Genomic DNA, 14,441 nt, shown 5'->3' on the forward strand with positions numbered 1-14,441 from the left:
ATATGGAAGTGGCTGCACAAACCGGTCCAAACGCCTTGTCCACATCCTTGGGCTGTAGCAACTGAAACTCAAGAAAAGTGGACAAGACTGTGCTCTGGATACCTCACTAGATTCACCTGCAGTAATACTGGAGTCTAAGTCCCGGTGGATGGAAGAGATTTTATTCTGGAAGTGCCTAGCCAGTGCATTACAGCAGGCCTCAGATGTTAGCCCTCTCCCCACCCCCTTTTGTAATCAGCATCTGTGGGCATAAGTAGGGCTTAACTATTGTTGTTGTTCAGTCGTGTCCGACTCTTCGTGACCCCATGGACCATAGCACGCCAGGCCTTCCTGTCCTGCGCTCTCTCCCGGAGCATGCTCAAGTTCATATTATTGCATTGGTGATGCTATCTAGCCATCTCATCCTCTGCCGTCCCCTTCTCCTTTTGCCTTCAGTCTTTCCCAGCATCAGGGTCTTTTCCAGAGAGTTTTCTCTTCGCATTAGGTAGCCAAAATATTTCAGCTTCAGCTTCAGCATCTGTCCTTCCAATGAGCACTCAGGGTTGATTTCCTTTAGGATGGACTGATTTGACCTCCTTGCAGTCCAGGGGACTCGTAAGAGTCTTCTCCAGCACCACAGTTCAAAAGCATCAATTCTTCGGCGCTCAGCCTTCCTTATAGTCCAGCTCTCACAGCCATACATTACTACTGGGAAAACCATAGCTTTGATTAGACGGACCTTTGTCGGCAAGGTGATGTCTCTGCTTCTTACTATGCTGTCTAGGTTTGCCATATACATGACATTAAATGCATTGTCTGCAGCATCATATGAAAGGGTTTTTAAAAAATTAAATAGTAAGCATGGATGTGTGGATCTGTGTTGAATCAGAACTGCAGCTTGCAGGGGGTGGGGAGGTTTAAACTCCCCCGTTACAATCCTGACAACATCAACAGACACCACCACCCCAGTGTGGGAATTAGCAAGAGAAAAAAATAACCCATTGGTACCATTGAAACCTTCCCCCGCACCCCGACTCTAATTGCAGCGCAGGGGCGATTTTCATCAGGCTTGCGACAGGGAAGGGAAAGGTTGAACTTCCTCTCTGTACACAGTGTGGTCGTGATTTAAATCCTGCCTTCCTACCCCTGCCAGTGTGCATAGAATCAATATTTGTAAACCTCCTGATGATGCTGCAGGCAATGCATTTAACGTATAGACAAGGTAGCAGGAGGAGAATCATGGTTGGGTCTCCTGTGGTTGTTTTAAAAGTGAAAAGCAGCAGTAGGACGGCCCAAATTGAATGGGGGGAATTTGGGGGGGGCTGAGTTAACCCCACCCTCCATGCTGTTTTCCCAATCTAAATCCCCCTCATGAATCAAATATTTGTTGTGTAAGGCAAATAACAACTTTGAGTAGCAATTTAATGGGAAAAACAGCATGAGGGAGTGGTTAAGCCCTTGTCCCCAGTGCTGCTGCAGGCCTGATCCAATTCCCCTGCCTCCTTCTGTGCAGCTGCTTTTAACTTTGAAGAAAGCCTGCACATGATCAGGGACGTCCAAGTGGGAGATCCTATTGTATCATAGAGGAGGATGGCAATTGGTCAGGAAGGCTCATATCGCCTCCAGTATCAGAGGCTATCTGCCTTTCAATACCAGTCACTGATATGTAGGAAACTTGGCAGGTTTGCACTGTATTAGAGGAGATAATTTAATCCTTCAAGTCTATTTTTAATGAGGGGTTACCTCATTAAAATATGGCATATTTTGACTGTTTTGTGGCTCCACACAATGTTTGTTTTCTTTAGTTATCAATAAGTTATCATTGGTCTGGTGTCTCTTTTTCATTTCCAGATAATAAGATTGCCCCTGACATAATGAACATATTGTTGAAAATGGTAACTCCCCTTTCCTTTTTAGTTGTTCAAGTTGGATTTCCTTGCCTTGGGAAACAAGATGGAGTGGCAGCATTTGAAGTTACTGTCATTATCATGAATTCGGAAGGCAATATCATCCTGCAGACACCACAGAACGCCATCTTCTTTAAAACATGTCAACAAGGTAACCAGAAGTGACCTGAAGACAATGTTGTCTGTCTTATCATAGTCCTCACATTTTGGGAGTATCCACAGCAGGTACTACCAAAATATCCATCATTCGGACACTGATTGGGATTTGCTCCCAGGATATCTTTCACTGTTACATCATCACTAGAAGCTGTTTGCTCTTACTCAAAGAATAACTTAGTCACAACACATGCAATTCATTTAATCTGTATTATTGTCTTCTTTGAAGCTGAATGTCCTGGAGGATGCAGAAATGGAGGGTTTTGCAATGAAAGGCATGTATGCGAATGTCCAGATGGATTTTATGGTCCTCACTGTGAAAAAGGTAACCAAAAAGGCTTCTTCAATTATTTTATGTACTCTACTTATACTGCAAGCACAGCCAAGCAGTCGCTGCCTTTCACAATATTGTTTCATAGAGGTTTTCAGATGTGGCTAGGAGGCTTCCAAAAATTAAATCTAAACACACAAGAAAATATTTTATGAGCTGTGTCTTCTAAGAAAACATAGATTGTTTATACAAACGATAAAAAAAGTCTCCACTGAAGGGTTTAAAAGATGGAATAGAATTGACCAAAAACCAAATGAGAGTCCATCTGGCAAAACGTTACTGTTGCTAATGAACACTAGCTGTAAAACTAAGTACCACAATTATTTTACTCCACTGTTGTTACTGAAGTGTATGTCCATTTCCAATCATAGAAGCATGTCTGCATCTGTGCAGAGTAACAGCCCGTATGAGCGAGAACGAATGATATTATTGCATACATTCCAATGGGGCCTATTTACCAGGACCAGTCCTGGTTTTCTGATAACCGATCTCATCGTTAGCTGGGGTTCATGGAAGTTGGAGTCCAGCACTCCTGGAGGGCGGCAGATTGGGAAAAACTGGAATACAGCAGGAGGATAAGAAGCTACAGCAATACCGGGAAGGGCTGGTTCTTGGTATGTGATTAAGGATGTTACAAGTACACAAGATGAGTATGTTGCAGGGAACAGGAACTGTGGAGAACTTCCAGTTCCACATTTGTATAGCGTGTCGTGCTATTTGTACAGTATATCAGTTCACTATGATTTGGCTGTACACACAAACTCCTTCATGCATGAAGGGGAGAGGAGGATCATACGCCCCATTCCTTCCCCCAAAAGCCAGTGTACCCATTCGCCAGGCCTCCACACTGCCCCACATTTGGTGTTAATGAGACAGGGCCTTACATGTGTAGAGCTCTTCCTCATGTTCAGGAGTCTGGAGTGGCCCAGGGTTCCTGATCATGAGGAAAGGCCCTAAGTATCTACAGTCAGGGCCAGAAATATTGGAACAAGGATAACTGTTTTGGCAGTTGGCCTCTGTACACCACCACATTGAAGTTGAAAGGAAACACACCCAGATGGAAGCAAAGTCAGGACTTTCAGCTCTAATTCAAGGGGTTTGACAAAAGGGGGGCACTAACCATTCAGGAAGGACAGCCAGTGGCATACACACACACCCATCATTGGTGGCTCATAAGTAATGGAATGAATGGCTGACAAGCAGCTGCATGGCCAGGTGTGGCCTGTTTCCTGGGTACCCCATGACCAATCAAGCAGATAAAAGGCCTGGAGATGGTTCTGAGTGTTACATTTGCATTTGGTAGCTGTTCACTGGAACCCCCAACATGAGGTCCAAAGAGGTGTCCATGCGAGTGAAGGAGGCCATCATTAGGCTGAGGAAACAAAATAAACCCATCAGAGAGATAGCAAAAACAGTGGGAGTGGCCAATACAACAGTTTGGAACATTCTGAAAAAGAAGGAATTAACTGGCAAGCTCAGCAACAGCAAAAGGCCTGGAAGACCACGGAAGACAACTAAAGTGGATGACCGCAGAATTCTGCTCCTGGTGAAGAGGAACCCTTTCACAATATCCTGCCAGGTCAAGAACGCTCTTGTGGAGGTAGGCATGTCATTGTCAACATCAACAGTCAAGAGACAGCTTTATGAATGTAAATTCAGAGGCTTCATGACAAGGTGCAAACCACTGGTAACGCTCAAGAACAGACAGGCCAGACAGTTAGCCTTTGCCAGCAAACATCTAAAAAAGCCTGCCCAGTTCTGGAATAAGATTCTTTGGACTGATGAAACCACGATTAACTTGTACCAGAATGATGGGAAGAGAAAAGTATGGAGAAGAAAAGGAACAGCTCATGATCCAAAGCATACCACATCATCTGTCAAACATGGTGGAGGCAGTGTTATGGCATGGGCATGTATGGCTGCCAATGGAACTGGGTCACTGGTGTTTATTGATGACCTGACTGCTGATAAAAGCAGCAGGATTAATTCTGAAGTGTAGAGGGCTATACTTTCTGCTCAGATTCAGCTGAATGCTGCCAAACTGATAGGATGCTGCTTCATATTGCAGATGGATAATGACCCCAAACATACAGCAAAAGCTACCCAAGAGTTTCTCCAGGCAAAGAAGCAGGATGTTCTTCAATGGCCAAGTCAGTCACCTGATCTCCACCCAATAGAGCATGCTTTTCAATTACTGAAGACAAGACTGAAGGCAGAAAGACCCGCAAACAAGCAGCCGCTGAAGGCAGCTGCAGTAAAGGCCTGGCAAAGTATCTCGAGGGAGGAAACTCCGCATTTGGTCATGTCCATGGGTTCCAGACTTCAGGCAGTCATTGACTGCAAAGGATTTTCATCCAGGTATTAAAGGCGATCCTTAAGTTTGAAATGATGTTGGTTTGTTCCATTACTTATGAGCCACCAACGATGGGGGGGGCGGGGTGTATGCTACTGGCTGTCCTTCCTGAATGGTTAGTGCCCCACTTTTGTCAAACCCCTTGAATTACAGCTGAAAGTCCTGACCGCTCCCATCTGGGTGTGTTTCCTTTCAACTTCAGTGTGGTGGTGTACAGAGGCCAACTGCCAAAACAGTTATCCTTGTTCCAATATTTCTGGCCCTGACTGTATAGCTGTACATGTATAGCTTAATATCACTTTACTTGTGGCCACCAGAGGGGCGTGGCCAGTGGACACATTAGCATTGGGGGCAAGCCCAGCGGGTGTAATCCTGCTCCCCTCTCATGCATTCAGTGAATGTGTGAGTCTGGTTGTGTATACTTCCCATTAGACATAGTGATTAGTAAACTTATAGTTTCCTTCTGCTGCAGTACAATGACCCAAATGCTGTTTACAGAGAGACTTGGATGAAAATCAAGACTCAAGGGCTTGTTCACACACCTGGATTTTGGGGCACTGTCTACCACTGAAACAACCATTTTGCTTTGCAGAAGAGACTGCTCAATCATATCAGTTCTGAGCTTAAAATAATGCTTTAGACTTTAAGGCTTTTTCTTTAGCGACACCCCCCCCCCCCGATATTCTTCCCTCTGCATTAGTACCAGCGACTCACTTTCATGTTGATTCACCTTCACTCTCTCACCAGCCCTGTGTACCCCGCACTGCATGAACGGTGGGCTCTGCGTCATGCCAGGATTGTGCATCTGTCCACCTGATTTCTATGGCATCAACTGTGATAAAGGTATGCCAGAAAGGATCGTGATTAGATGTGTGAGCTCTAATCAATTCAGTCAGGAGGCTAAGCCACCCAAACTGTAACTGCGGATAAAAAATTGCTGCCCAGTTCATTGGTTGAACAAGCAAAATCTCAGGGCTCTTGAAAGCCACAGCACTGTGCAGGCAGTACAAATCTGCTAAATCTGCTAATTTCCTTCTCCCTATGCTAGATTTGATGAAAGAGATTCTTGTGTTTTTCTCCCAGTTTCTATCCACAGCTAACAAATACTTTGCATTTTTAATATGAAGCCACTTCAGCTAGTGACAACCCCAGACAATTGAAGCAGAGACGTGTTGGCTGGAACTGCCTTAGTAAGCCTGACTTTCCTTCCACAGTAACTGAAAGGATGTGAACTTGTTCATTTTTGAAGCCATTTTAACTGTGGTATATTTTCATGTGGATGATAGTCTATGTTGTAGATAAGCCAACTGGTGAAAAACAAAAGGTGGCCTTCCCTACTAACAATGAGTGGGGTAGCATTTATTTAACTGGTTAAATCTCCATCAGAATATTGGGGGGGGGCATCCATTGGGCTGCCCTCCCACCCACTGTAGCTTGCTGCCTCCCTTTCGGCACTCCTTCCCAATGACTCCAGGGCCTTGTCTTTTTGCCTCAGCTCTCTGCCTCCTGCTTCTCCTTGCCTGTTAGGCCTGTAAGATGGTGGGGAGTCATAGCTCTCCACACCCATTGCTAAACTTAAGCGTGCCAAATCTAGACGTGACAGAGACATTCATATATCTACCTAACTAACATAAAGTAAAGACAGGGTCTTGCTTCGCCAGTAAAGGGGCACACAGGAGAAGGGGGGCTCTGACCTTTACCCCCTGCTCTGTGCATTACCTTCCCATAGTTGGTTGCTCCTGGAACTTTCCCCCCTTCCTGGCTCTGATTCCAGCTGGGAACTGAGAAAAGTGCCTGACCTGAACAACGGAGTGAGTGGAGGTAAGAAGGGAGGAGGCAACGACGTGTCTGCGTGCTCTGTTTATTGTTTGACCCCGCCCCCGGTTTTTGATGCAAATGGAATGGACTCATGGAAAGAAACACATGTTTACCACCATCACATCTAGTTTGGCTCAGAATCTACACAGGATTGCATTCCTCTGTATTTATTCTTGCATACACTTCAGTTTTAAGCAGGAAACATCCAAGTTCAGGACAGTGTGGCCTAGCTGACTCTCTGCGAAAATTAACCTTAGAGTGTGCCTAAGGGAACATTTCCAGTTTACACTGAGTTTACCCTTTAGGATAGCAGAGGCCAAACATCACTCTCTGCACCAACAGATAAGACAATTCCAAGAGTTTTCTGTACCTGTTAGCACTGCTGCAACACTGAGGAGCACACACAGTGCATGAACCTTAGGGGCTTCTCAGTTAATTTCAGTGGAAATGACACTTTTTCATGCAAAGGGATGCTGGACCTCTGAATACAGTTGAGCAGCCATGAGCTTTAAATCAGGATATTACTCTTGACGGAGGCCTTTGGCTTAATAGCTCTCCATTATTATTTGTTAAAATCCGCATATTTTAATGCTTTGTTTTTATATCCCTCAGCAAACTGCACGATCACCTGCTTCAACGGAGGAACATGTTTTTATCCAGGAAAATGTATTTGCCCAGCAGGACTTGAGGGGGATCAGTGTGAAATTAGTATGTCCCAGTTTTATGTCGTTTTCCCTAAATCAAAAATATTCTATTTGAGATTCCTAAAATACAAGAATAGGATATACATGGCCAAAACGATCCTTGGGCATCACAACACAAGTCTGCCTGGGGATTGATTTTTATCTTTTGTGTATTCTCTAACAATACAGAAGTCATAAGGCAACATGGGAACTAGATGCATTTAATCAAGCACTGTTAGGAACCCTGTCTTGGCAAACATCCATGATTCACAAATGTGGTCTGGATTATCATGTATATTGACTGAAAAGAACTAAGTTGCACCATTCTACAGGTTAGCTAGACAAAAATAATTCAGGGTGCAACCCTATGCATGGTTGCATAAAACTAACACTAAAAAGTCCTACAATTCCCAGCATTCCCTAACCAGCATGGCTGACTGAGGAATGCTGGGAGTTGTAGGACTTTTTCTGTCTAAATATGCATAGGATTGCGCCGTTAGTCACCCACATCTAGAAAAATAGTCATCCTAAATTATAGAAGCAAAAAGACAAAAGAGTGATGTAGCACTCAAACAGTGCAATCCTGCACAGGCTTTCTCATAAATAAGTCCCAATGAGTTCCAAGTCCCAGGTAAGTAGGTAAGTTATTATAACTACATGTAGAAGCTAAGTACATATTATAAGCCAGATGTCCCCAAGCTGATGCCCTCCAGATGTGCTGAACTAGAACCTCCATCATCCTCAGCCAGCACAGTCATTGTCTGTGTTAGCTTGGGATGATGGAGCTGCAGTCTAAAACATATGGGGGTACCAACTTAGGAAAGGATGTGATAAACAAATGGAGCCCAAGTGACTTTCTTCTTTTTATCCAAAGAGAATTAATTTGGGAGCGCTTGATCTGGCGCAAAATAGTGATGGGTGGAGAAAGGATTAACGTCTCTCATCCAGAAGCAGTGTTTTCCTTAAAAACAAAAATCTGGCATCCAGGCACTGTTGCACATGTTTGCATTGCCTGCAATATATGTAGTTAGTTCCCTAGACTCCTTGGCTGGGATCCAAAGAGCTACTCTAGGCGTGCCCAGAGGCTTTTATGTGCCCAGTGGGTTTTTAGACTTAATTTTGCTGAACAGCAGCCCTCCTCACGTGCCATTCTAGGCAGTGTGAAAGGCTGCTGTGTTGGATTTCATTCAAGATACTGCCCTCAAACCACCTGACCGTATCTAGGTACCTAGTCGAGGAGTGGGCACACTTCAGGCTTGCGGGATCTACTTTGTTTAGAGATCCACCAGCCAGGCCCTGGTGCAAAAGAGATACAGTTAGAATTAAAGAATCCTAAGCCCACGAATTTTAAGTACCAGAGCTGAGAGGAGTTCACAGTCCTTTCACAAAAACATCCACTTCTCCTTACCCCTGAGCTCTCTTCATTTCAGCAGTATAATTTAGGGTGGAGGTGGGTGTAATGTTAGTGTTGCTGGTGGGAGTCAGTTATCCTTACTAATCATCTGCAATTCACACAGAAGTCTTCCACTAGATCCAGTTCTACCTTATTTTTCTTATTTATCTATTACATTTCTATACTGCCCATAAGCTGAAGCTCTCTGGGTGGTTCACAAAACAAACTTAAAATCATAAAATATATTAACATAGCAAAGCACAATATAAAAACCATATGTTTAAAACAGAATAAAACCAAAGAACCAAGATGAAAGCCAGCAGCAGTGCAAAGATCTAAAAATACACTAACACAATTTTTTTTAAAAACCAAAAGGACTAAAGAAGCCTCCCTTCCAACTTACTCTGTTGAGTATGCAGAGTCAGGGTTTCCTGACCATATTGATGCCCCATTTGGGTGTCATAGGTCATAATAATTGTTGTTCAGTATGTCACCACTCCACTTCTGGTGGCACTTGACTGGCTTTAGCTTTAAGGTACCACTGTCATCTTTTCTGTTTCTAGGCAAATGCCATCAGTCATGTAGAAATGGAGGTAAATGTACTGGTAAAAACAAATGCAAGTGTTCGAAGGGCTACCAAGGAGATCTTTGTAAAAAGCGTAAGTATTAAATCCACCTGATATTTTTTTCTAAAGGGTTTTAAGATTCAGAAGTCTGTTACATTCACACTTACATCGTGTTGTCTAGGTACTAGTAGATATGCTTTTATGTATACATGTGGAAGATGATCCTTCAGCAGAAAGACACTTGGTTTTGATATTAACAGTAGATATCTGTTTACAGCTGTCTGTGAACCTGGTTGTGGATTATATGGCTCCTGTATTGAACCTAATACATGTCAGTGTCAAGAAGGCTGGCATGGAAGGCACTGCAATAAAAGTAAGTGGTACCGATAAGATCTGATTCTTCGGCCGTATAAATATGCAATATTGCTGTGATGGTTTGAGTTGACATAGGTAAAATAAACCTGTTCTAAACAGTTTTTGGAATGGTAACACACCAACCAACTCCTGGAGATGGCTTAGACACTATGCGTTAAGCCATCTCCAGGATTTTGTCAGTGTGTTAGCATTGTAAAAACTGTTTAGAACAATGGGTTTGTCTATTTTGGTTATGTTAAATGGCTGCTTCAAGCGAAAGGAATTAGTCATTTTTGAACATGGAAGAACCTTTTTCTTTTAAGCAGCTACCTGTTGCATGGTGTGGATCTCAGTTTCTGTGTATATGGATTCGTGTAGGAATTCAGATATGTTAATTTTGTCTTAGGGCTGCAGTGATTGTTTATATTTTCTCCCACTGAAGAGGACCAGATTGGTCAAAACGGGATATTGGTACTGTGTACATTCATATACAGCCTTGCATTTGGAAATCAGTATTGCGAATATGCACAGCCTATGTAGTTGAGTTGACGTAGGTACAATGGCATCCTCTCCATTAAAATCCTATCACACCTGGTCACTTGTGAGCATTCGGTGCATACACCCAAAATGATTTAGCAGGCTCCATTGTGAATGAGACCCCACCCCTATCATGCAAGTCTTCCTCTCCAAGCAATTGGTTTCCACGCAGTGATTTTGAGCACTGGCACTGTGACACATTGGGCAGTGGTGGCTGCTGCTGCTGTTATGGCAACATGAAGTCTTGCAGCTGCACAAATTAGGTATCCCAGTTCAATCTGCAGTGCTAGTACAAGGGCGCAGGCTGTGAGCTGACCTGGGCCGAAGGATGTGCCCCATCTTAAGCACTTCTTTCGATGGCCTTCTTTAAAGGCGATCATCTCTTAGAAAAGGATATGACTTCAAACGTTCTCACTGTACATGTAACAGTCACTCATGGTTAACATTTATTTAACAGCCTGGGGCTTATTGCAATTCACCGTATACTATACTAATAGCGAACTCATTCTCTGAGTGTGGACGCTTATGTAGCCTAAATGGCCCCATCTCCACACACGAGAGAGTTTTCAGCAGGCTCAAGGACAGCCCAGGATTTCAATTTCCCAGGAAATGGAATATCCTGGAAGAGGGCATGACTGGCTAGAAATGTGGTGCGCAGTGAAACATTTTGTTGCAGAAACGATGATGTTTTGTGGCACTTTAAAGACTAAATTATTTATTATGGCATGGACCAGAGTCCACTACAACCGCCAGCCCGCCCACTCATCCACCAACACTATTTGAATTTCTCTGTGGTATACAAAACAGCCATTCATATGATCTAATATATGCTAAAATCACAATTCACCAAATTCTGGGAACCTTTGAAAAGTGAATGTACCAGATCATAGTGAGAGTTGCAACCTTGGCCACTTCTGTCAGAGCATTAAAAAGGCCCTTTACCAGAATCCACCCAGAATGTCAACTTCTGTTGGTTTCACTATATAGAAAATGATCAAGTGAATTGGCTGTTGTGACGGTGTGTCTGTAAATTGGTGCAGGACACCTGTGGCAAGGTAAATCCATGAATCTCATGAGAAAGTGGCTGTTTCACAATTCAGTATTTGTAAAATGGATGGCACTGCATTTGTTGGTGCGAGGCCTTGGTGTGGCACATATTGAACCTTGCTGCATCCAAATTAGGGTGGCCATGTGTCCGACATGACAGAGGACAGTCCTCTATTTGAAGATTAATACCTGGACAACAGACTAAAGCACACAGGACACCTGGTCCTGTTCTCACCCTTCCCTGCTCTGGTGAGATCTGTTGTATTTCTATTTAAGTTGTAGTAATTATTTCTAAATGTGCCTCTGTACATATTAATTAGCATATGCAGATTTTATGCCAATCTGTGACCTGTTCCATGCAGTGGAGGTTGGTGGCTTGAGTGTCAGTGGGTCAGTGAATCCACTCTGGGTTTCAGTCAGAACCAGTCAGAACTCTAAAGGAGCTATCCAAGGTGCTGAAACCCAGAGCAAATCATCCTGCATTTGGGGTGAGGCATAAGTGACCATCCTAATCCAAATGCAGAAAACTCTTCCATGGGAAATATTAACAGTGAAGACAGCAAGCCTGCTTCGTTTGTAGTTTCTTTACTCTTGAACTGGATCGTTTTTCAGGGTATGAAGCCAACCTTTTGAACGCCCTCAGACCAACAGGCACCAAACACAGGCAGCAGCACACGCCTTCACCTAAAAGGGCTGAGGAGAGACGAGCGCCCCCCGAATCCAATTATATCTGGTGAACTGCAGCGTCTGCAATGCTTTATGTTACACCAAGTTCGTAGCCTTAATTAACCTTTCATGTGTTGAATGTTTAAAATGCTGTTCATTACATTTTAAGATGACTGGCCTGAATTTTACTAGCTTCATTATAAACCACTGAGCTGATATTTACTATTCCTTTTAAGTTTTACTTCTCTAGCACCGTTATATAGGCATCTTGTTTTCAGTGTTTTTGACCGGTTTCTTTTTGTACTATATTTCAAGTCTTTATTGAGTTACATTTTTTTTCTGCTCAGAAATTCCTCAAAACAAATTGACAATCCAAAAGGGGGAATTTTGAAAAAAGTCTGGCCTGGAACACACCATTTTTCCCCTGGTTTGTGCCTAGCTAGTTTAAACAAGTAGTACATTTGAATTTGAATTTCAGTGTGATGGCATTTTACTTGTTTGGTTTAATAATACATTTTTTCTAATTTAAAACCAGTTCCCATTTCTGCAAGATGCTCTGTATTAATATAATGTGGTTGTGGCATTGAAACGATATAATATATTGGAAACAAAATGGAAGTATGACGTATGAACTCAATCTTTGCATTGGCTTATAGCGATATAATATATTGTACACGATACAGCTCTTATGTAATAAAACATTTTTATACTGATATGTATGAAATTAAAGATGCTGCTTTAGTGTTTGTGTCTTGAGATGTGGTGACACATGACATAATATCTGAACAATGCTGGCTCCAGGTTTTTGAGGGCACTTGTGCAAGGTACCTTCTATGCCCCCACTTAGCTACCTTCTCAACACCATTGTTACCAGACAGGAAGCAAGCAGGCAATGGTATCTACAGCTCCTCCTTCTCACCACCTCTGTTGTTTGGGCCAAAGTGAGAGGCAGGTGAACAAGCAGACTGAAATGGTGAAGAGGAGGAACAAGTCCGGGTGGCTCTTGCTAGTGGGCCCCTGCTGAGATTTGGGTCCTCAGTAGATGCTCAACCATGCCTACCTTTGACACCAGCCCAGTATCTGAATATGCAGACTGTCTCATCTCACAGCTGGACAGCCACTAAATGCCCTAGCTCTGGATTGCCTGTATCGAGCAGGGAGTTAGACTTGTTGGCCTGTAAGACCTCCTCCAACTCTATGATTTTATGATATTCTGCTTCAGTGTGCTGGGGCCAAGACAGGTGCAAGGAGACAACTTCCTCCAGCGCAGGGATCCAATGCTACTTCATATGCTCTCACAACAATGCTGTTGGCCTCTCCTATCACTTCTTTTAAGCCCCTGCAAGACTTTATCGAAATGGGAGAAGTTGGAAAGCTAGCTTATCCCTTGGTGGCATAGAAACAGTAATCAAAGCGGCCTTAGTTCTCTGGCCCCAATACAAGGGTGCACCAGCAAATTCCTGTAGTGAGCTGTTCTTAGGAGGCCTAGAAATAATTATGTATGTAATATAGAGCGCAAAAGGTCATTGGATAAGCTTACTAATAGGTAAACAGAAGACATTGAATCCAGAACAAGTTAGTCATACTTACTTCCTACTAAAATCAATGTGCATAGTTGACCGTGACTAACTTAGGTCCCATTAATTTCAGTGAGACTTAAGTGTTGCTTACTTGCTCTAGATCCCTCCAAGAATAATAAAGCATTCTGTATGCAATTAAGCACAGAGTAATAATAAAGATCAGTTTCCCGAGTGTGCTTCCTTGTCAAAACAATCATATATAAACTGCAATCCCATTTTATTTTCTGATGGGCATTGTAGAGTGTTTATAGTAGGCTAAGCATATAAATGAGGTTGTAGTGTATTTTTAAAATATACATTCCTATATAAATCCCATTAATTTAATGTGACCTCCCAACATGGGTTTTTTTGTATGCTATGGTACAATACTGCCAACTTACCCAGAGATATTGGGGCGGGGCGGGGCGGGGGGGGGATAAGCATTTCATACAGAACTAAGTTACAGTTCATTTGTTTTAACAGTTCTATTGCAGTATTTAAATAGGAAACAAATGAGAAGGACTCTCCATGTAACATGCATGCCAGAAAAAGGGTGTAATCACCTAGCACATCAAATCCATATATTCTCAAAATTTGAAATGAAAAACCAGCATAATCCTATATTTATCATAAAGCCCTATTCTGTAATAAAATCCTTATCTAATAGGATAGCTATAACTACAAATGTTTTTAATTAAAAGAAGTGGAAGCTTCTGTGTGTGTTTATGTTTGCAATACTGTCTGTCCATTATCCATGCAAATATTTCATTCAGAGACATATACACACTCATATACTATGACAAGTATAGCCAAGCAGTGGCTAAATGGCAGATGTTTCTCTGCTCTCCTGACTTCTTTGACATCACAGCACTTAACCTTGACCATCAGGATCAACAGCAGCACATGTTGATATACAAATGATGGACCAAAAATATTTCTCCAAGGTGTGGCAACTTCCCTATACCCTCATATAGATCCCTATGGGTCCTACAAAATTACATATGTGTGTCACCTGCAAATTGTTGGTGAAAATTATAAATACTATATGTGTGTGTGCACGCGTGTGTGTATATATATTCATTCACTAGTGAA

The 14,441-nt window shown here is 42.7% G+C and overlaps 1 protein-coding gene across 1 annotated transcript in view; it reads left to right on the forward strand.

The window, feature by feature from the left end:
- WIF1 (Wnt inhibitory factor 1) overlaps window positions 1-14,063 on the forward strand; it is a 52,399-nt gene extending 38,336 nt beyond the window's left edge. The window contains exons 4-10 of the mRNA XM_084810581.1: window positions 1,897-2,037; window positions 2,272-2,367; window positions 5,474-5,569; window positions 7,157-7,252; window positions 9,184-9,279; window positions 9,464-9,559; window positions 11,737-14,063. Of these exons, the coding sequence (XP_084666707.1) occupies window positions 1,897-2,037; window positions 2,272-2,367; window positions 5,474-5,569; window positions 7,157-7,252; window positions 9,184-9,279; window positions 9,464-9,559; window positions 11,737-11,861 (746 nt within the window). The 3' untranslated portion in view covers window positions 11,862-14,063. The remainder of the gene's footprint in view (window positions 1-1,896; window positions 2,038-2,271; window positions 2,368-5,473; window positions 5,570-7,156; window positions 7,253-9,183; window positions 9,280-9,463; window positions 9,560-11,736) is intronic.
- Window positions 14,064-14,441: the final 378 nt, after the last annotated feature.

The sequence above is a fragment of the Heloderma suspectum genome, chromosome 7 (genome assembly GCF_057233095.1).
Source record: "Heloderma suspectum isolate Gila_16-S chromosome 7, 16-S_ref, whole genome shotgun sequence".
Classification (NCBI taxonomy): domain Eukaryota; kingdom Metazoa; phylum Chordata; class Lepidosauria; order Squamata; family Helodermatidae; genus Heloderma; species Heloderma suspectum.